Below are 24,308 nucleotides of genomic sequence, written 5' to 3'. Positions count from 1 at the left end.
TGGGTCCCCAGGACTGTTTTTTTGGAAACGCTGCGGTGGGTCCTTGGGCGAGTCAGCTGTCAGATCAAACAACTAAGGATGGGCCTGAAATAAATGGGAGATTGACTAGTGGGGAGTTGCAGTAGGGTCCAAAGGCAGCTGGTCAAGCATTAGTGTTAAGATAATAATTTTTACAACTTTGCCTTTTATTGAACAGGCAACATTGCCCAGTGCCTTAACTCAATGATGCAACACAATACAGAGATGTATTGAACTGACAGTACTCATACACAGAATGCATGTATTGACTAGGAAACAACATATTAATACATTTATCTAAGGATGCACAACAAATGACTTGGCTAGCTAGCAAGCCTAGACGGACGGAGCAGAAAACAGTAGCTGAATTTCTAACATTTCTAATCAGATAATGTTACAATTTCTTAATACCTCCACACCAGTTGGGAAAGAGTTGCCCTGCTAAGTCCCTGAAAGACAACAGATTGAAAAAGATGATTTGCAACATTTCAATTTAGCTTGCTAGCCAGATCACAACTCAGATTTTTTTTACTGAGTAGTTCTTCATAATTGACACGTTCCTGAATTAACAATTAACTATTAAGCAGTGTTGTAAACTACTTAAGTAAAAATACTTTAAAGTACTACTTAAGTAGTGTTTTGGGGTATCTGTACTTGACAAGTTTTACTTCACTACATTCCTAAAGAAAATAATGTACTTTTTACTCCATACATTTTCCCTGACACCCAAAAGTACTCGTTACATTTTGAATGCTTAGCAGCACAGAACAATGGTCCAATTCACACACTTATCAAGAGAACATCCCTGGTCATCTCTACAGCAAGGGGCCTCTGATCTGATGGACTCACTAAACACAAATGCTTCATTTGTAAATTATGTCTGAGTGTTGGAGTATACCTCTGGTTTATACAATAAATAAAATAAAAGGGTGCCGTTTATTGATAGAAGGAATTTGAAATGATTTCTTCTTTTACTTTTGATACATAAGTATATTTTAGCAATTACATTTACTTTTGATACTTAAGTAGATTTAAAACCAAATACTTTAGACTTTTACTCAAGTAGTATTTAACTTAATGACTTTTACTTGATTCACTATGACAATTGGGTACTTTTTCAACCACTGCTAGTTAGTTTAATTTAGGTGGTTTGTCTAAACAGGTGACGAGATCGCCTGCTAGCTATCGGTACACACACTCGGTATTGCATGCACCAATGTTCAAATTTAATATTCATACGAAAGTCATTTGTTGAACATTTTAACATCATTTGTTGAATAAATAAACGTTATACTCACATTTCATGAAGCTGTTCTTTCTTCTAGCTAAGGACAAGAAGTACACAGTCGTGATGTTATTTTGTCACGTGACATAAAGATTATCCCAATGAATGGAGATAGCCGACTCTCATCTGAAGCTACGTTTGTGGATTGCAATACATGGACATGTGGGGTGAAAAATCTCAAAATTCTGTAAACACAGAATACAGATCCACAAGCACTTTTTGAATGTGCAAATGCACATTCCACAGTTTTAAATGTCAGGGATTTCTGAAAATGTGCTCACAAATCGTTCTACATTTGCTCAAATTGTAGTTTTATGTGTGAGCTATGTTGAATATATTTACAGATCATATATTTATTTTTATAAACTGGGTGATTTGAGCCCTGAATGCTGATTGGCTGACAGACGTGGTATATCAGACCGTATACCACGGGTATGACAAAACATTCATTTTTACTGCTCTAATTACGTTGGTAACCAGTTTTTAATAGCAATAAGGCACCTCAGGGGTTTGTGGTATTTTGGCCATATACCACAACCCTTCGTGCCTTATTGCTTAAGTGACTTATGGTCAATATTTGTGAAATATTTGTACATATTTATAGGTAATGGTTTATTTGTGAGTTACACTGTAAAACTTTTCCCTGTAAATCTACAGCATTATACTGCCACCAGAGTTGCAAGCTTAATACTGTAATTTTGTTTACAGCAGAGATGCTGTAATATATTTTACAGTACTATTTTCCTTATTATAAAACATATTACAGCATCCCTGCTGTAAATTTAGAGGGATGCTGTAACGTTTTACAGTAAGGAAAATAGAACTGTGAAATATTTTGCATCATCTCTGCTGCAAAGCATAATTACAGTAATAAGCTTGCAATTCTGGTGCCAGGATACTGCTGTAAATGTACACTGAAATTCTCTCTGAAATCTAAATGTAAGAAAAAAAAAACATTTGTAGATAAAATCCATTTATGAAAAGTGGTAACAACATTAAAAACAAATTAAACAACAAAATTGACAATATAAGTTATAACAGTTAACCAAATAAGAACCTCATTACAACACTAATTTAATGTGGAGAGAGCGACAAAGAGAGGGAGTTAAAATTGAGGTTGATCATAGATCTAGGATCAGGGGCAACTCTATTTGGGGTAAGGGGGTTCAGAGGCGGTGAAACACAATGGGATAGTTTGGGCAAGAGAGCATCCAGGACAGAGAAGTCAGCACAGTATCAGGTGCTCCTCATGGGGCTCCCTAACAATCCTACTCAGTTCTGATTTGTCAGCTCTTCTCAAACCCTAGGTCAAGCATAGAGCAAGAGAAAGTAGAATGAGACAGAGAGCACCAGAGCTGTTACTCTGTGGGTATAAACACAGGTGACAAGGGACATATCAAGCTGGTATGTCTATGTGTGTGTATGTGTACTTACCTCACTGGAGGTCTTCATTCAGAACAGCTGGATTCCTCTGGGCCACCTTGTCATGCACTTTGTCCCATCTTTAGGGTTCATCATCTTGGGTTGTGTCATGCGACTCTAACATGCAGGAGGGGTGAAGTCAGGCGCAGGAGACTAAGGTACATGGGAAAAAACATGTTTTAATAAACACAGTCCAAGAGAGCCGTAAATACAAGGCAGGGTAAAAATCAAGCAACAGGCACGAATCCTAAACGGAGTTGGGACGCAGCCCAGCAAACCCGTGAGCCTCAAACCGAACGGCAGAGTAAAAACTCAAATACCCAACCTACAATACAATGACACAAATAATCCCGCACACTCCCAAACCAAAACAGACAGACTAAATACCCCCACTAATAACTAACTCAAAACAGGTACTGACATAAAACAGACATCACCAAATGAAAATGAAAAGGAGATTGGTGGCAACTAGTAGGCCGGCGACGACGACCGCCGAGCGCCGCCCGAACGGGGAGAGGCGCTACCTTCTGTAGACGTTGTGACAGGTTGATTCGAACCAGGAATCTGTACAGCCATATGTTATATCCAATATAACTTCTGAAATCAATTGAGGCATTGAACAAATTCAAAATAAGACAGCTAGATAAAATTACTTCAAATCATAGCTAACTTATAAAACATTGCTACAGCCTACCCAATACTACAGATTATTTTACCAGACTCACAACATTTTCCTTTCTTTCAGTGCCACCAAACATTTGCATACTACTAGTAAACTGAACTGGTTTAGCTAATACTGTAACATTATGGAGCAATGTTGTTCAAATTAAACAAATAGTTAGCGGGGAGATGCTATACGGACAATACTGGGCTGCAAAACAATGACTTACTACATGTTGCGCAGCTGAGAGCCGAGTGATCATATCAAATTGTATTTGTCAAATGCGCTGAATTACAACAGGTGTAGACATTACAGTGAAATGATTACGTCCAATCCCTTAACCAACAATGCAGTTTTAAGAAAAATAAGTGTTAAGTAAAAAATAGATAAGTACATTTTTTTAAATAAAAGTAACAAATAATTCAACAGCAGCAGTAAAATAACAATAGCGAGGCTATATACAGGGGTACCGGTACAGAGTCAATGTGCGGAGGCACTGGTTAGTCTAGGTAATTGAGGTAATATGTACATATAGGTAGAGTTAAAGTGACTATGCATAGATAATAAACAGAGAGTAGCAGCAGTGTAAAAGAGGGGGGCAATGCAAATAGTCTGGGTAGCCCTTTGATTAGCTGTTCAGGAGTCTTATGGCTTGGCCATAGAAGCTGTTAAGAAGCATTTTGGACCTAGACTTGGCGCTCCGGTACTGCTTGCCGTGTGGTAGCAGAGAGAACAGTCTATGACCAGGGTGGCTGGAGTTGTTGCCAATTTTTAGGGCCTTCCACTGACACCGCCTGGTATAGAGGTCCTGGATGGCAGGAAGCTTGGCCCCAGTGATGTACTGGGCCGTACGCATTACCCTCTGTGGTGCCTTGTGGTCGGAGGCCGAGCAGTTGCAATACCAGGCAGTGATGCAGCCAGTCAGGATGCTCTTTTCAGTCTCCTGAGGTGGAATAGACGTTGTCTTTCCCTCTTCACGACTGTCTTAGTGTGTTTGAACCATGATAGTTTGTTGGTGATGTGGACACCAAGGAACTTGAAGCTCTCAACCTGCTCCACTACAGCCCCGTTGATGAGAATGGGGACGTGCTCAGTCCTCCTTTTCCAGTAGTCCACAATCATTTCCTTTGTCTTGATCACGTTGAGGGAGAGGTTGTTATCCTGGCACCACACTGCCAGGTCTCTGACCTCCTCTCTATAGGCTGTCTCATCATTGTCGGTGATCAGGCCTACCACTGTTGTGTCGTCTGCAAACTTAATGATGGTGTTGGAGTCTTGCTTGGCCATGCAGTCATAGGTGAACAGGGAGTACAGGAGGGGACTGAGCATGCACCCCTGATGGGCCCCCGCGTTGAGGATCAGCGTGGCAGATGTGTTGTTACCTACCCTTACCACCTGGGGGCGGCCCGTCAGGAAGTCCAGGATCCAGTTGCAGAGGGAGGTGTTTACTCCGAGGGTCCTTTGCTTAGTGATGAGCTTTGAGGGCACTATGGTGTTGAACGCTGAGCTTTAGTCAATGAATAGCATTCTCATGTAGGTGTTCCTTTTGTGCAGGTGGGAAAGGGAAGTGTGGAGTTCAATAGAGATTGCATCATCTGTGAATCTATTGGGGCGGTATGCAAATTGGAGTGGGTCTAGGGTTTCTGGGATAATGGTGTTGATGTGAGCTATGACCAGCCTTTCAAAGCACTTCATGGCTACAGACGTGAGTGCTACGGGTCGGTAGTCATTTAAGCAGGTTACCTTGGTGTTCTTGGGCACAGGGACTATGGTGGTCTGCTTGAAACATGTTGGTATTATAGACTCGGTCAGGGACAGGGTGAAAATGTCAGTGAAGACACTTGTCAGTTGGTCGGAGTACACGTCCTGGTTTAAAGGTTTGTTGACCTGTTTAAAGGTCTTACTCACATCGTCTACGGAGAGCGTGATCACACAGTTGTCCTGAACAGCTGATGCTCTCATGTGTGCTTCAGTGTTGCTTGCCTTGAAGCACGCATAGAAGTTATTTAGCTCGTCTGGTAGGCTCATGTCACAGGGCAGCTCGCGGCTTTGCTTCCCTTTGTAGTCCGTAATAGTTTGCAAGCCCTACCACATCCGAAGAGCGTCGGAGCCAGTGTAGCAGAGTTCAGTCTTAGTCCTGTATTGATGCTTTGCCTGTTTGATGGTTCGTCAAAGGGCATAGCTGTATTTCTTATAAGCGTCCGGGTTAGAGTCCCGCTCCTTGAACGCGGCAGCTTTACCCTTTAGCTCAGTGCGGATGTTGCCTGTAATCCATGGCTTCTGGTTGGGGTATGTACGTACGGTCACTGTTGGTACGACTTCATCAATAAACTTATTGATGTAGCCAGCGACTGATATGCTGTAATGCTATCGGAAGATTCCCAGAACATATTCCAGTCTGTGCTAGCAAAACAGTGCTGTAGCTTAGCATCTGCATCATCTGACCACTTCCTTATTGAGTGAGTCACTGGTACTTCCTGCTTTAGTTTGTGCTTGTAAGCAGGAATCAGGAGGATAGAGTTATGGTCAGATTTGCCAAATGGAGGGCGAGGGAGAGTTTTGTACTAGTCTCTAAAGGTGGTCTAGAGATTCTTTCCTCTGGTTGCACATGTAACATGCTGGTAGAAATGATGTAAAACCTGATTTAAGTTTCCCTGCATTAAAGTCCCCGGCCACTAGGAGCGCTCCCTCTGGATGAGCCTTTTCTTGTTTGCTTATGTCCTTGTACAGCTCGTTCAATGCCGTCTTAGTGCCAGCATTGGTTTGTGGTGGTAAATAGACAGCTACGTAAATAGTGTGGTCTACAGCTTATCATGAGACACTCTACCTCAGGCGAGCAAAACCTTGAGACTTCCTTAATATTAGGTTTCGTGCACCAGCTGTTATTTACAAATAGACACAGACCGCCACTACTTGTCTTAGTGGAGGCAGCTGTTCTATCTTGCCGATGGACCGAAAACCCAGCCAGCTGTATGATATCCATGTCGTCGTTCAGCCACAACTCAGTGAAACATATGATATTCCAGTTTTTAATGTTTTATGGTAGGATAGTCTTGATCGGAGCTCATCCATTTTTATTATCCAATGATTGAGCGTTGGCTAATAGGACTGATGGTAAAGGCGGATTACTCACTCGCCGTCGGATCCTTACAAGGCTCCCCGACCTAAGTCCCCGATATCTCCGTCTCTTCTTCATGCGAATGACAGGAATTTGGGCCTTGTCGGGTGTATGAAGTTAATCCTTCGTGTCCGACTCGTTAAAGAAGTACATATGTTTAGTATAGTATGCATTGAATTGTGGATGTAAATCCCCCATTTTGTATGATATGTTATGAATTTACATTCGTATTGTTACAAATTTGCAAAACGTATAACATATTATCAATATTCAAAACGTATGATCTGTTACGAATTCTAGCTTGGTGACTCACTTTAGCTAGGATAGGATTTAGGGTGAGGGTTAAGTTTAGAAGTTAGGTTAAATGGTTGGGGTTAGGGTTAGCTAACATGCTAAGTAGTTGCAAAGTGAGCTAAAAAGGTGTAAATAGTTGAAAAGTTGCTAAAATGTTAAACTTGACCGCGATGAGATTCGAACTCGCAATCTTTGGGTTGCTTGACGTTCACGCTATACACCCACCCATCTACTCCGACCAACACCCTACTTTAGCCTTAAACAATCATCTGTCTTATGTAACCATACCAAACGTAATATGCCATACTAAATGGAGTGTCACAGATTTCCGCACAGAATAATCAAAATGCTCTGAGACAAGGCTGTTTGTCAGCATATGCAATAGAGGTGGTACGTTTCTGTAAGCTAAGCGCTTGGACAGGAGGGCGAGTTCATGTGTGTTGTACAAGTCTGTTTTAGCAGTTTTCTGTCTGTGGCTGTTCTTGTTACGTCGGATTTGGCCCACTGAAAGTGGTCAAGCCTCCGATCGACTGGTCTCTGCACACATGCCTACAGTTCATCATTCGTGCCACCGCCATAAAGAAAGCATTCAGGGAAGAAACCACCATTTAGGCTACAGACTATTGCCTACATATTTATTTGGTTTGTCATTCTATCGTTTTCATGGAATTTTGGTGGTAGTTACGCCTAAATATGATTTATTTAGAATTTATCAGAATATATTTTCCAGAAATTATTTTACCATGCAGCTCTGCGTATTCTCAAATAAAAAAGTGAGGGAGCACCATCACGCTATGGCAGCACTGCTGCAACACTACATCTCTGGGTTGCAGTGAAAACCTACATGAGAGTAGCTCTCCACAACCTGGTCTCAGAGCATTTCGTTTTATTCTGTATGTAAATCCGACCATCCACCCTACTTTCGTTGTTGCCATCTGTCTTATGTAACCATTGCAAATGTATCATATCATACTAAATGGAGTGTCTGAGATTTACGTACAGAATAATACATAATGCTCTGAGGGGGGTGTGTGACTGGTATGATGATTGTATTGTTACTGCATGCATGTGCTTCTGTGACTGTCACCATGATATCCCACGGCATTGCCCACGCCGTTGCCAGACAGTAGTGCTTGTCAAGAGAGAGCAAAGAGCAGTGTGTCCTGGTGTTGCCGTTTATACCCTCCCCGTTGAGTAGTAGACTGCATGTAGGTTAGGTATCAAGGTGACACCTAGATGGTTATCAATATTAGTTATTTCTTGTGTAGGCTGCTATCTTACTTGAAATAAAATCATGTGAGAGAAAAAAATGGGCACATTAGCTACCGCCGGCGACTCAAGCGTGTATCAACACCGGTGCACTGGTCGCTCGCCGGCTTATCGACTCGAAGCAAAGCGTTCTTGAGTGGCAACAAATCTGCACAATTATCTGATTTGCTTTCCATAAACCCACTCCTTCTGACACACCCACTCGCCGATACTCCGGTCGTCATATGGCTGCAGCTACCCATAACTGGAATCTAGAGGAAGTGGTACTTGCTAAGCAAGCAGCGTGATGTCCTTTACAGTGGTGCTTAGTGACTTCTTTCTACTATTGCCTGGGGGTCACTGTTATGGGTGTAAGATGGCACAGTGATGCCATCTGTTGGTAAATGTTAATTACTGCAACTCCAGTGTTTTTACCAGTGTGCTTGAGATACCCGGATGTATTGTAATTATCTGAACAAGACTGGTTACTCGCATCAACGCCTCTGTCTCGTCATTTAACATTCAAACGGTCGCTGTTGGGTAAATTTCAGGGATGAACGTTGCACATGGGGATGTGTGTAACTTACTCCTCAGCCTGAAGTGTCCCCACTTGTGCCACCGAATAGCTAGGGCCAGATTTATTATCTCAGATAAAGCATCCGAGCGAGCAAAACAGCCCCCTCTGTCTCCGTATGTGTAAACCATGTATCTGATGCTGTCTGGACAGAAGGAGTATGGCATGTCATACTGTTTCTGGGCAGACAGCATCAGATACATATAGTAAGACAGAACAGCACTGTTTCGCTCACTAGTTTCAGCAGAGAGGGCGAGGCGAGAGGGCTCACTGTCGCCAAAATCTGTCCTGACTAATCCCAATGCGTTTCAATGGGCATAATATGTAGATCTAAACTTGTCGCCTGCATTCCCTTAGTTTTTGAGGGCGACTGAGTTGCACGGCCTGCTGCTGGCCTTGCTTAAGACTGAGGTTAAAACATCCATGGGGGGTTGATATGCTTGACCTGTTGTTATTGCAGCTCTCCGACCCATTGATTGCTGAATCATTAACCCAGAATTTTTATTTGACGATCATATCTGGTACTATCACAAGGGTTTAGAAGGCGGCTCATGTGCTCCCTTTCCACAAAGGTGGTGACCCTTGTGCCCTAAATAATGATTGCCCTATTTCTAAACTTTCTTACCTAGCAAAAGTATTAGAATCATTTGTATTTGTATTTATTATGGCAGTAATATACATTATAATAGAATTTCTAAACATTAAAATACATTTTACAAAAGATTTCACAATACATTGTGTGCCTTATGGCCACTACTCTACAACAACACACAATCCAGGTGTACGTGTGTGTATAGTTTGTATGCTACATGTGTTTGTATGTGTGTTTGTACCTGTGTGTGACTCTTCAGTCCTCACTGTTTTTTAAATCAGATTTCACTGCTTGAGTAAAAAAAACAAGTAGTGATGAAGTCAATCTCTCCTCTACTTTGAGCCATGAGAGATTGACATGCATATTATTAATGTTAGATCTACGTGTACATTTAAGTACCAGCCATGCTGCCCTGTTCTGGGCCAGTTGTAATTATCCCAAGTCCCTCTTTGTGGCACCTGATCACACGACTGGGCAGTAGTCCAGGTGCGACAAAACTAGGGCCTGTAGGACCTGCCTTGTTGATATTGTTGTTAAGAAGGCAGAGCAGCGCTTTAATATGGACAGACCGTTCGCCATCTTAGCTACTGTTGCATCATTATGTTTGACCATAAGTTTACAATCCAGGGTTACTCCAAGCAATTTAGTCTCCTCAACTTGCTCAATTTCCACATTACTCATTGCAAGATTTAGTTCAGGTTTAGGGTTTAGTGAATGATTTGTCCCAAATACAATGCTTTTAGTTTTGAAATATTTAGGACTAGCTTATTACTTTCCACCCATTCTGAAACTGACTGCAGCTCTTTCAGTGTTGCAGTGATTTAACTTGCTGACGTGCATAGTGTTGAGTCATCCGCATACATAAAGACACAGGCTTTACTCAGCCAGTGGCAGGTCATTAGTAAAGCTTAAGGGGCCTAGACAGCTGCCCTGGGGAATGCTTGATTCTACCTGGATATTGTTGGAGAGGATACTATTAAAGAACACCCTCTGTGTTCTGTTAGACAGGTAACTCTTGGAGTTACCTGCCTAACTCTCAACTAAGAACTTTGTTATCTAAGAAATGTAGTGTAAATGATCATCAATATGGCTTTAGACCAGATCATAGGCCTGGATCAGGCTGCGTGTAATTGGTTTAAAAACTACCTGACAGAAAGGAATACCAGACACATCAGGAATACCAGATACATGTATAAATATTCCCATATACTCGATGGTCGATATTCACGCCATAAGAAGTAATTCCCCTCGACCACACCCACAAATTGGGGGAAACAAACATTCTTTCCCATTGACCCCCATTGTAAAAGAGCCAACTTCATCATCAATTTTCTGTTATACAGAAAATTGAAATAACAAAAGATGCTGTGTTGTTGTACATGTAACTATGTCAAAAATCACAACCAACAGTTCGCAATACTCCCATGTAGGGAAATAGATCCTGTGAGAAGAGCGCTGTGGCTTCAGGCTATTCAGTGTGGGATAGTGGGAAAATGTGAGAACTCGGTGTCCAAGTAGTCTACACGTAGCTATATGTGTGGAAAACATTTAATCACAGGTAAAGCATTTAACTCGTTTCATATAGTCAGTTTGTTTGTTAGTTGGTCTTGGCTAGCTTAATGTTCTGGTCAGTAGCAAAAAGGTGATGTTTTTGAGGTGAGACAATGGGGTAACCACAGGTCATTTTCCCCCATAGCGGGTGGGGCCGCAACATTCTATCTAATACCAACTGGGAGTATGCTGTAGGTACAGTTTAAAACATTCCCACCCCTATCAGATAACTCAAACTCCTGATGTTAAAGTTTAAACACTGAGGTAAACACTAATGCTTAGGCACTATTTAAAAGCTTATTCAGTTCAGAAGGGTTCTATGTACAGTAAAACCCTCTTGCCTTCCAAAGAATCCTTCTTTCCTACCAAAAAAATCATTAAAGAACACTTTCTTTCGAAAAGCGGTTCTTAGGATGAAAAAGGTTCTAGGTTCTTCCAAAAAGGGTTCTTCAGATGTAAATGGTTCTTGGTACAACCCTGTCCCTCCGCAGATAACCCCTTTGGAACCCATTTTTCTAAGTGTACTAATTAGATCAGTATCTTTCAATGTAATAATACTAACTAACTCAAGATTTGATAAAAGTGTTAAAAAATCTTTAATTGCTTTATTTTCAAACATGAATTTTAGGAGTCAGGGTGTGGGACAGCCACCTCTAAATAGGAATGGGTATTTAAACAATGACTTTGTACTACACTGCTCAAAAAAATAAAGGGAACACTAAAATAACACATCCTAGATCTGAATGAATGAAATATTCTTATTACATTTTTTTCTTTACATAGTTGAATGTGCTGACAACAAAATCAGACAAAAATAATCAATGGAAATCCAATTTATCAACCCATGGAGGTCTGGATTTGGAGTCACACTCAAAATTAAAGTGGAAAACCACACTACAGGCTGATCCAACTTTGATGTAATGTCCTTAAAACAAGTCAAAATGAGGCTCAGTAGTGTGTGTGGCCTCCACGTGCCTGTATGACCTCCCTACAATGCCTGGGCATGCTCCTGATGAGGTGGCGGATGGTCTCCTGAGGGATCTCCTCCCAGACCTGGACTAAAGCATCCGCCAACTCCTGGACAGTCTGTGGTGCAACGTGGCGTTGGTGGATGGAGAGAGACATGATGTCCCAGATGTGCTCAATTGGATTCAGGTCTGGGGAACGGGCGGGCCAGTCCATAGCATCAATGCCTTCCTCTTGCAGGAACTGCTGACACACTCCAGCCACATGAGGTCTAGCATTGTGTTGCATTAGGAGGAACCCAGGGCCAACCGCACCAGCATATGGTCTCACAAGGGGTCTGAGGATCTCATCTCGGTACCTAATGGCAGTCAGGCTACCTCTGGCGAGCACATGGAGGGCTGTGCTGCCCCCCAAAGAAATGCCACCCCACACCATGACTGACCCACCGCCAAACCGGTCATGCTGGAGGATGTTGCAGGCAGCAGAACGTTCTCCACGGCGTCTCCAGACTGTCATGTCTGTCACATGTGCTCAGTGTGAACCTGCTTTCATCTGTGAAGAGCACAGGGTGCCAGTGGCGAATTTGCCAATCTTGGTGTTCTCTGGCAAATGCCAAACGTCCTGCACGGTGTTGGGCTGTAAGCACAACCCCCATCTGTGGACGTCGGGCCCTCATACCACCCTCATGGAGTCTGTTTCTGACCGTTTGAGCAGACACATGCACATTTGTGGCCTGCTGGAGGTCATTTTGCAGGACTCTGGTAGTGCTCCTCCTGCTCCTCCTTGCACAAAGGCGGAGGTAGCGGTCCTGCTGCTGGGTTGTTGCCCTCCTACGGCCTCCTCCACGTCTCCTGATGTACTGGCCTGTCTCCTGGTAGCGCCTCCATGCTCTGGACACTATGCTGACAGACACAGCAAACCTTCTTGCCACAGCTCACATTGATGTGCCATCCTGGATGAGCTGCACTACCTGAGCCACTTGTGTGGGTTGTAGACTCTGTCTCATGCTACCACTAGAGTGAAAGCACCGCCAGCATTCAAAAGTGACCAAAACATCAGCCAGGAAGCATAGGAACTGAGAAGTGGTCTGTGGTTACCACCTGCAGAACCACTCCTTTATTGGGGGTGTCTTGCTAATTGCCTATAATTTCCACCTGTTGTCTATTCCATTTGCACAACAGCATGTGAAATTTATTGTCAATCAGTGTTGCTTCCTAAGTGGACAGTTTGATTTCATAGAAGTGTGATTGACTTGGAGTTACATTGTGTTGTTTAAGTGTTCCCTTTATTTTTTTGAGCAGTATATATTAATTTCACAATGTTTGTAATTGCCTTGGAATTAATTAGAATATATTATGATATAAATATATTTCAAAGTAAATAAATAAATGTTTGAAGGCGTATCTGTTTTTTTTAATAGTACTTTGATAGGGGACAGCAATTTGAACCAGTTCTGTAGAATCACCAATACAAATTACACAACTTAATGTGCTTTGCCTGACTTGAGTTTGCTGAAAGTCAGCCAATAGATCATTCAGCCAATCGATAAATTGGTGGAATTGTCTATTGATTGATTGAGTACTGACACAGTATACGAACACAATCTATGGTTGTGACAAAGGGCAGTAGGCCAGATTCAAACCTATATGGACACTTTTAGCCATGTGTGCCGCAGGGCTACGGAACTACCGCTACACCAGCCAGGTGTCAGTAAGTGATCTAAAACGCTGCCTTCAGGATCAGTGTGGAGAGAAACATTTACAGTAAATCCACAACCGCCACTGTTGTACATAATCATTGTTCTTTATTAAAACACAGAAAAGCCTATTGATATGAATGAACTATTAACACAACAGTTGTTAGAGACATTTTGTATGTGAAAAGAAAATATGTTAAAGTTATTATTCATAGTATGGAAACTGTTTATATGGAAATATAATGGGTTAAAGTGAAGATGTGTCAGTGGAACCCATAGAGGTAGAAAGAGGACTCTGGATGGATAGAACCTGTTTCAGCATGAACATTGCCATTGAGGGCTTTCACCATTTTAAAGTAGTAAACTGTTTGGGACTTCCTATGGGTAAGGAAGGATCACATAATTCCATCCAGGTATCAGCCAATGAATTATACTCCTGAGGAAACATTCCAGAACTGCAGGTGGCAGTAAATCACCAACCTTGGCTTTATACCTGTTCAGACAACACATACCTGTTCAGACAAGTGTTTTTTCTCCAATTTCTGCTTTGGCCACAAAAGAGTATAGGATGAGCCAACAACATTATTTGGGTTTGAGTTATCAGAACATTACATTTTAAAAGTGAGATTATCACTGGACAGTTACTTTAAAATGGAGATACCCCTCAATTGCACTGCCCATCCTGTCTCAGAAGCCATTATAGCACAGATACAATGATTAGCCTTCTTTATACCTCTATGGTGGAACCGAATTAGAACGGGATAGAAGCCCTCTAGAAAAATGCCTTCCAAAAACTTGTGTGATTAATACTGTTTCATTTGTGGATTAATACCTTTGAAGTTACCTTTTGATTTCAAAACAATCATCTATTTTACCTTAATCATTTTGTGTACCTTTTTGAGTTAGATCCCAATTAATATTTATAGTAAAACTGTCTATGCTTACATGGAAACCATGCTTAATTTATTATGTATGACATACCTAGACAATCTGTGAGTAAATTAAATGGGATTTTTGTTGCAACCAAGAAATTATCTCATGCCCTTTCTTGGAAATGCGTTGGGACCTTCTTTGTATGGTGTCTAAGGAAGTGGCTTATTAGAATGTTGGGACATTGTTTGAAGCCACAACAACAGTGTTTGTTGTTAGTAGTTTGTTCTATCAGTGATGACAAAATCTCTATATTAGGTTTAGTAAAGCATGCATACAAAATAGCATTTGATTAAATGCAGAAGACATTATCGGTTGAATGAATTCAGTTGTGCGACTAACTAGGTACCCCCTTTCCCTTTCGGTATTTCAGGGAAAGACAGACAGGTAAGAACAGTGATGAGTGCAAAAAAAAAAATGTAGCCTTGATTGATAAAGTGTAAAAATGTAAATAATGCATGCAACTCTGAAGACAACGCTGATAGGAATACATTGCATAGAGTTTGTGAGGGCATGAGTGTCAAGACTTCTGTCGCCTTATCCCTTGGACGAAGACGGGCATAGTACTCAGCTGCCCCGTAGAGTAACTCCTAAGAGAAAGGCTTCACAATTTTCATTGAGATGTAGTTCTGGAGAGGCAAGAGAAAATATTTAATTAATAAAACACATCTTTGACTTTTAGTTAAAGTAAGGTTAAATCCTCTGTTATATTCATATGCAGGATGCATTTGTGGAGTGGAATTATTGCAATATTGCACTCTATTATCAGATCAAATAAATGCAGTTATGCTTAATTTTACCATATTATGTTACAATTCAACATATCAAAGGAATGATGCACGTTGCCTGTTTACACTATATGAGTGAATCACATACAAACACAACAAATGTATGCACTATGTACTCACTATAGTTGCTATGGATGAAAGTGTCTTCTAAGTGGCATAGACATATTCATATTATAGATTACAAGGACATATATCTTACTGGTAGGGAGTACAGCAGGATCCCAAGGAACAAGAGCACAAGCAGGAGGACTATCAAACCAATGAAGATCCATTTGAATCTGCGCCATATGATGAACCTCATGGTCTTGCATGGACTGGTGAACCAGAAGAAGGAAGTGTCGGGGCGACTGTATGGGGAGAGAAATAACAACAAAACACATTTTTTTTAGGGGGTAAGCATAGGCAAGCCCAGTTTGAAATGTAGATTCTTACTGGGTGCCGTGACGTTACTGAATGTTATAGCGCTATGTAGTTCGTATGTTAAAACATTCTACTTACGATGTACAAGCTACAATGTTATTGTCATAGGTGGTTGGAAGGTGACTTGTGGATGTTGTCTTACTTGGGAAAGTCTAGTTTGGGGTTCATGTTGGGTTCGTCCCGGCCCTTCCCAGCAGGCCTCTCTTCTACCTCCCTCTCTTCCACTATTTCCAGGGTCATCTCCACTTTCCCCTATGGGAACACAGAGACGGTCATAAACACTCCACAGACTTTCTCATCCATCTTCTCTGTGATCTATAAACACATTTATCACTAAAGCTTGTGACCATTGATTTTGGGGGCACAAAGGTAGTCTAGTGGTTAAGAGAGGGGCCAGTTTCCGAAAGGTCGCTGTTTCAAATACCAGAGCTGACGAGGCGAAAAATCTGACGTGCCCTTGAGCTGAGCTCCTGTAAGTCGCTCTGGTTAAAAAACGTCTCCTAAATGACCATTTTGTTAGTTGCTCTCACCCAGGTCTCGTATGAACATGGCATAAGTAATGGGAAAATTTGTAGAATTGCAGTAAATTAGCTTGAAATCTGCAAAATATTCTCTCTCTGTCCCATGGCAGAATGTGTAGAATTGAAATATTTTCTGTATTCATGGCAAAATGGGAAAATTTACTTAGAATTTGCCATTTTTTCTCTCAGTTTCACTACAACAGGACTTACACCCAGGATGTGCTTCCCGTCCTGCTCGATCATACAGGGCCACCAGCCTCGCACAGACTTCTGGGAGAACAAAGAGTTGGGCGGTGGTTGTTTGGAAGGTGTGGAGCCTGTAACCCCTGGTAACATTTTCAGACTGCATTTCTCAGGGGCCTTGGCAGGGGGGATCAGATGAAGCAGGTCCAGCTCAACTGTGCCTGTGTCCCAAATACAACACAAACTGCATTAGCAATCCCTTTATATCACTGTTTCCTTCCCATATTTCCTATTCACCATTATATGTAATGCACTGCAGACCTGGGTTGAAATAAGATTGGTTTTCAGATGCTGTGTCATTGGGTGTACTAGAGGCGAAGTCAGGTGCAGGAGAGCAGAGTAATGTTTAACAGGCACACTTTTATTTTCGTTCCCAAAAACGAGAGCACTACATAAATCAAATGCGCTCAAAACACGGAACATAACAAAAGTAAGGCGCGTAATAAAACACCACAATAACACGAAACAATTACACACAAAATACATGATGGGAAACAGAGGGTTAAATACAAGTAGATTGATTGTGGAAATGAAAACCAGGTGTGTATGGAACAAAACAAGACAAATGGAATATGAAAAATGGAGCGGCGATGGCTAGAAAGCCGGTGACGTCGATCGCCGAACGCCGCCGGAACAAGGAGAGGAGCCGACTTCGGCAGAAGCCGTGACATGCTGATGGATGTTTCTTGTTATTGTTTTGATGGACAATAAACATAAATTAATTCAATGAGTTAACCAGTCAGTGAGTCAGATTTTTGGAGACATCAGAAAAAGAGAAACACTTTGTATCAGTTAGTTTAGATCAGAGGAAATAAATGTATCTTACCCAGGTAGTCATCCAGTGAGAATTTGTCATTGTCCCAAATCTGAACAATAAATTTTGGGGGGGTCCGAAACTCGGTTTGGTCCAGATTCCAAAAATGCTCCTGACAACAAACCAAACAAACACATTTGGATGTAAGTCTGGAGCTGACCATAGGCCCAACATATACGTTTCTGAAACAATTATTTACGGTCAAACTTTTACTTAATTTGTCAAAACGCTTCACTTTAGGTCGTAACTGTAAAAGAGAATGTGTTAGCGCAGTTGGTAGGGCATGGCGCTTGCAACACCAGAATAGTGGGTTTGATTCCTGGTACCACCCATACATAAAATGTATGCACAACAAACATGACTAAATCGCTTTGGATAAAAGCATCTGCTAAATGGTGTATATCATTGTTATAGTCAAATAAAGGCAATAAATAATACAATAAATCTCTTCAAACGCACTTTCCTGGAAACGAGGCACAGTTGCTCTGCGGGCAGGTAGTCAAAGCCAAAGACGAATCGCCAGTTGAAGTTGCCGTCACCATCCAGGGATCTGTAATGGACGTCTGTCTTCTGCTTGTCCTCCTCCATACCAGGCATCCATCTGTAAATAAATATACTTTAAAATGACTAAAACCAAATGGAAACAGTGTAGTAATGATCATGGACCTACATTCATACTGTTTGTTGACTGTTTCCAGCTCACTAATAATCACCAAAATGAAAGCTAGAGTAGGGAGCATCAAAATTTCCCAAACTATGGATAGAGCACTATTCTTTGCTAATTTTGACGGCAAGGAATTACAACAAATATTCAGTGCTTCCCTTCAGACCTCGTATGTGGCCTCCAGGGCAAAATGAGTTTGACACCACTGATTGCTCTAGCGCCTATTAACTCGATCAACCATACATCATTATTTCTCTATCAATTCCCTGTTTACTGTATGCCACCAATCGATTCGGCAATGGGGTACACTCTCATGCACTCTGCAATGAAAAATTTCAACATAATTATGAAGTCAAAGTTGGTTGTGTCTACTTGTGTGTATTTTTTTACATTTGTTTTGGACACCTAGGTTTTCCTGCTAGAACCAGCGCCTAGATCTAAAGTAGATGGACATCTGTGCACGGTTTTCACTTCTTTTTTGTACACTTAAAATGTAGGGTTCACTACCCTTGCTTGATCAGCAATACAGTATGATCCGTATGAGTAGCCAATCACTCAATACTGTACCATTGAGTAGCCAATCATGCTCTGCCGTACCCTTTGACGTAAATGTCACTCATGTTCTCTCCGGTGATGCTGGTCTCATCTAGTATGACATCAGTGGTGTTCCAGACGATAGCCCGCATGAAGTACCTGTTGAAAAATATCATACACTTAAAGGCTCAACCTGCCATTTCAATAAACAGCCTAACACTGCCACTTTGTTTGGTAAATGTAAAGGTATGAAGTGGGGATGTAACTACGCAAATTCATAAGCAGAGCTGAGAATGCAAGAACTGACAGTCTATGAGATTGACACCATTCACACACAGTCATCCTGATTCCCATTTAAAATAGCCTTAAGAGTGACCAAAATATATGTTCTCTCGTGTCTAACTATCAGTAATGGTGAAAAGACAGGCTGAGTGGGTGGAGCGCTAATAGCTGAAGTGGATAGGGAGCTCACCTTGACTGACAGTTCTTTGAAACACCTATGTCATGAAACTTGGACACAGTGAGCAGTGTTGCAGTGAGATCATCCAAGCAACTCAAACAGCATTGAAGATGTATGCAACATCCAATCCTGTCATACATCACATGATGGTTTCACAAATTATTTGTTTTTCCAACTGTTTGGTTATTGTAAAAGCATCAATATATATACATAATGATGCCTGTATAATTGAGTTAGCTAGCCAAGATGGAATTGTCAGCACTGATTTATCAAGCTAGGTATCTAGTTCATATTTCATTTGAAACTGGACAGGGTGAGGAATGGGTACGCCTCATAGAATATATACATATACAGTACCTTCGGAAAGTATTCAAACCCCTTCACTATTTGTTAGGTTACAGCCTTATTCTAAAATGTATAATACCCCCCAATACCCCATAATGACAACTACTTTTTTGTTGTTGTCGAAGTTTTTGCTAATTTATTACAAATAAAAAACAGAAATATCACATTTACATAAGTATTCAGACCCTTTATTCAGTACTTTGTTGAAGCACCTTTGGCAGCAATTACAGCCTTGTGTCTTCTTGGGTATGAAGCTACAAGCTTGGCACACCTGTATTTGGGGAGTTTCTCCCATTCTTCTCTGCAGATCCTCTCAAGCTCTGTCAGTTTGGATGGGGAGCGTTGGTGCACAGCTATTTTCAGGTCTTTCCAGAGAAGTTAGATCGGGATCAACTCCGGGCTCTGGCTGGGCCACTCAAAGACATTCAGAGACTTGTCCCGAAGCCAATCCTGCATTGTCTTGGCTGTGTGCTTAGGCTCGTTGTCCTGTTGGAAGGTGAACTGTCGCCCCAGTCTGAGGTCCTGAGCTCTCTGGAGCAGGTTTTCATCAAGGATCTCTCTGTACTTTACTCCATTCATCTTTGCCTCAATCCTGACTAGTCTCTCAGTCCCTGCTGCAGAAAAACTTTCCCACAGCATGATGCTGCCACCACCATGCTTCACCGTAGGGATGGTGCCAGGTTTCCTCCAGACGTGACACTTTGCATTCAGGCCAAAGAGTTCAAACTTGGTTTCATCAGAACAGAGAATCTTGTTTCTCATGGTCTGAGAGTCTTTAGGTGTCCCAAACGGGCTGTCATGTGCCTTTTACTGAGGAGTGGCTTCTGTCTGGTCACTCTACCTTAAAGGCCTGATTGGTGGAGTGCTGCAGAGTTGGTTGTCCTTCTGGAAGGTTCTCCAATCTCCACAGAAGAACTCTAGAGCTCTGTCAGAGTGACCACCTCCCTGACCAAGGCCCTTCTCCCCCGATTGCTCAGTTTGGCCGGACAGCCAGCTCTAGGAAGAGTCTTTGTGGTTCCAAACTTCTTCCATTTAAGAATGATGGAGACCACTGTGTTCTTAGGGACCTTCAATGCTGCAGAAATGTGTTGGTACCCTTCCCCAGATCTGTGCCTCGACACAGTTCTGTCTCGAACCTCTATGGACAATTCCTTGGACCTCATCGCTTGGTTTTTGCTCTGACATGCACTGTCAGCTGTAGGACCTTTATATAGACAGGTGTGTGCCTTTCCAAATCATGTCCAATCATTTGAATTTACCACAGGTGGACTCCAATGAAATTGTAGAAACATCTCAAGGATGATCAATGGAAACAGGATGCACCTGAGCTCAATATCAAGTCTCTTAGCAAATGGTCAGAATACTTATGTAAATAAGGTATTTCTGTTTTTTTTTATTTTTAATACATTTGCCCAAAAAAACATGTTCATAAACCATGACTATCAATTATCTCCCAGAGGTGTGGACTCGAGTCACATGACTTGGACTCGACTTTGCAAATATGATGATTTGCAACTCGACTTTGACTTTAACACCAATGACTCGTGACTTAACTTGGACTTGAGCCTTTTGACTCGAACTGACTTGATACCCTCTCCAAGCCCAAATATTAAAAATGATGCTTTAAAAAAAATTTGTGCAGCGCATCAACTCTTCATTTAACGGATCACAGTTTGAATTGGACAGCAGCCAATCAAATTGTGCCAGCTGAGAAAAAGTTGTGCGTGGCAGTGCAGAGGAACATCGGCTGGTAAATTCAGATGAAGCCCTTGGAAAGATGATACCCCAAATTATTATTTTCAGATATAAAGACTATGCTGTATCACCAAAAAACGGATTGCAACCTCCAAAACATGCGGGAAGAAAATTACAGACGGAGGCGCAACAACTTACAACTTTGTTCGACATTTGAAGCCCCACAAAGAATGGTAAATCGTGGCTAGTATAGCCGACAGCTATATAATTTATAACTTTGCTAGTGTAGCATGTAGGCTAACGTAACATTAAATCAATGAGCCTCCATACAGTCAGTCAGTGCGGGAACGTGATCATTGCACCCAAGATTGAGCTACAACTGGCTAGGCAGTTGGTAGCCTAAATCCTGCCTGATGTTACTGCTGTTCCTAACGTCATTGACATACGTAAGCCTACTGTAACTACACACAGAGAGGGTGTGTGTGTGTGTGTGTGTGTGTGTGTGTGTGTGTGTGTGTGTGTGTGTGTGTGTGTGTGTGTGTGTGTGTGTGTGTGTGTGTGTGTGTGTGTGTGTGTGTGTGTGTGTATGTGTTAAGGTTGGGCAATTGTGTACAAGCCTACATCGCCCGATTGCACCCCATGGTGATCCTCGATAGTGGATCTCTTTGGAGGGGGAGTCTTTCTCATGGCTACCCATGTATTTCCATGGAAATATAAAGTTTATTTGGAAAGTAATAAATTCATATATTTTTAAAAGCATTCATGATTTGCGTAAATGTAATATACTAACTATTACTCTTGTTAAAAATATGAAATGGTATTACATTTGGTGAAGAGCACATTATGACTTGTTTAGGACTCGAAACTCAAAGTTTAGGACTTGAGACTTGACTTGAGACTTGTCGGTCTTGCCTTGAGACTTGACTCGGACTTGCCTGTCTTGACTTGGGACTTGAGTGCTAAGACTTGAGACTTACTTGTGACTTGTAAAACAATGACTTGGTCCCATTGGTCCTATCTCCTATTTGGCATGCCTATTCTGTTGCAGTTCACAGCAGCATTGACAGATGTGTTGACATGACATCTGCGTAGGAGTTTTGAATGACCCTTCCCCTTTTTTCCCCCATGCTGGCTGATGACCTAGCTAGCCATTAACTAGCTAACACCAGACACAAATGAAAGAGGAAACCTATAAGTAACTGCTATAGATGAATAGGGGAAAACAGTCATTATATTTGCTGACACACAGTCAAATTTTGGCACCAATAGACTAGCTAGCTAGCTATGTAAACTGCTCCCCTCCGCAATGATGGTTGCAAGGTGGTACTTATTTAAATTAGGTAAGAGAATAAGACGTTACCATTGGTGTATTAAAAGGAGGTGAATGAAAATGTATGTGATGTCACATAAAGCCTCAATTAACCCCGCCTCCTGAGTTCAAGTTTTTAACACAGAGGAGGAAGCCAGTAAGTGAATGATCAAACTTCATCAATGTATCAGCACCAGTCATTTCTCATACTTTGGTCATCCTACTTTGATCTGGTTTCATCCAAATATCATCAAATGATTTTGACTGTGCAGGGTCTTTATTTTTTTCTGAATGTAATAAAGGCCCTCACTTCTTGGCTTGGCGTGGAGTAATGTGGCAGGGAGGTCCCAGTAAACCCAGGCTCTTGGGGAAGATGTCCACCCACATCTGAATCTTTCCCTAACAATGGGGAGAGTGAGAGCCAATACAATTGGTAAGTATTCTCTAGACCAGGCTTTCTCAAATCCCTCCTTGGGGACCCCCCAGAGCTAGCAAAGCTGATTCAACTTGTCAATTCAACATCAACATCAAGCCCTTACTACTTGAATCAGGTGTGCTAGTTCAGAGCTACAACAAAATGGTGAAACGCCCGGGGGTCCCCGAGGAGAGGTTTGAGAAGCACTGCTCTAGACAATGTCATGTTGTCAAACAAACACCACATGTAGACATTTCTTATTTTTTTCTTGGATAATGTGGCCTGATAATGCAATACAATGTTTGGACATTTCATGAGGGCAATAAGGAAACACTTTATAATAACTATAATAAACTATAAGCAATTCATTATTTCTATATGCATTTTTTTACATGCTTATAAACTTTATGAAGCACTTATAAACATTTACAATGGCTTACAATGAAGGCTATTAGAAAGTGTTATCAGGAAGAAGGGAATAAGGTACAAACCTGGGACAGTGTAGGTTGGTAAGTACTGTAGAGAGTCCTGGTTTCCACATGCTCTGGTACCAGACCCTGTTTATTGAGGACATGCAGGGCCATCCTCTCCCTGGCTGGACCCAGGTGCTGGTGGATGACTTTGTTGGCCTCTAGCGACAGGACACACAACTCAGTCAGGAGACAGAAGTTTGGGTTGACGTTCAGATGACTAACACGTTCACTATGTTGCAGTTGAAGTAAAATCCCAAATGCCACATGTATTTAAAAAAAAGTAATATTCTTTCTGCTTTATCTGTGGAACTCCCCTAATAGAAATGAATGTACCTCAGATGGTTGAATAGTAACTTATTGGGCAAATCTCCCATTGAAATGGATGGTTTACATGGAGGTCTAAAGTGATCCCTCAAGTTAACAACGTGTGGTTTGCTACTTAGTGGTTTTCTGTACCAAAGTCCAGCAGGCTGTAGTCTCTCCCCCCGAAGGAGAGCGTGCTGCCATCAGCAGAGGTGCGGGGTGAAGGGATCCCTCTCAGTCTGGCCAGGTTCTCCAGGATCTGGGAGGGCTTCAGCTGATCCCTCCACTGGTTGGTCCCTGAGCTGTTTTGTAACGTTATATAATTGTTATATCGTATACACTACCGTTCAAAAGTTTGGCATCACTTAGAAATGTCCTTGTTTTTGAAAGAAAAGCACATTTTCTGTCCATTAAAATAACATCAAATTGATCAGAAATACAGCGTAGACATTGTTAATGTTGTAAATGACTATTGTAGCTGGAAACGGCAGATTTTTTATGGAATATCTACATAGGCGTACAGGGGCTCATTATCAGCAATCATCACTCCTGTGTTCCGATGGCACGTTGTGTTAGCTAATCCAAGTTTATCATTTTAAAAGGCTAATTGATCATTAGAAAACCCTTTTGCAATTATGTTAGCACAATAAAACGTGCCTTCTTTAGACTAGTTGAGTATCTGGAGCAATAGCATTTGTGGGTTCGATTACAGGCTCAAAATGGCCAGAAACAAATAACTTTCTTCTGAAACTCCTCAGTCTATTCTTGTTCTGAGAAATTTTGGCTATTCCATGCGAGAAATTGCCAAGTAACTGAAGATCTCGTACAACGCTGTGTACTACTCCCTTCACTGAAAAGCACAAACTGGCTCTAACCAGAATAGAAAGAGGAGTGTGAGGCCCCAGTCCACAACTGAGCAAGAGGACATTAGAGTGTCTAGTTTGAGAAACAGACGCCTCACAAGTCCTC

General features: G+C 41.7%; 1 protein-coding gene across 1 annotated transcript in view; it reads right to left on the bottom strand.

Moving 5' to 3' along the window:
- Positions 1-13,513: 13,513 nt before the first annotated feature.
- Positions 13,514-24,308, bottom strand: part of LOC115198772 (myoferlin) — a 57,077-nt gene continuing 46,282 nt past the window's right edge. Inside the window, exons 45-54 of the mRNA XM_029761044.1 lie at positions 23,493-23,641; positions 23,055-23,194; positions 22,459-22,547; positions 18,403-18,498; positions 17,601-17,742; positions 17,154-17,253; positions 16,295-16,488; positions 15,706-15,815; positions 15,343-15,490; positions 13,514-14,984 (exon numbers count right to left, since the gene is read on the bottom strand). Coding sequence (XP_029616904.1) covers positions 14,946-14,984; positions 15,343-15,490; positions 15,706-15,815; positions 16,295-16,488; positions 17,154-17,253; positions 17,601-17,742; positions 18,403-18,498; positions 22,459-22,547; positions 23,055-23,194; positions 23,493-23,641 — 1,207 coding nt within the window. The 3' untranslated portion in view covers positions 13,514-14,945. The remainder of the gene's footprint in view (positions 14,985-15,342; positions 15,491-15,705; positions 15,816-16,294; positions 16,489-17,153; positions 17,254-17,600; positions 17,743-18,402; positions 18,499-22,458; positions 22,548-23,054; positions 23,195-23,492; positions 23,642-24,308) is intronic.

Source organism: Salmo trutta, chromosome 1, assembly GCF_901001165.1.
Source record: "Salmo trutta chromosome 1, fSalTru1.1, whole genome shotgun sequence".
Classification (NCBI taxonomy): Eukaryota; Metazoa; Chordata; class Actinopteri; order Salmoniformes; family Salmonidae; genus Salmo; species Salmo trutta.
This window is presented reverse-complemented; position numbering and strand designations above follow the sequence as displayed.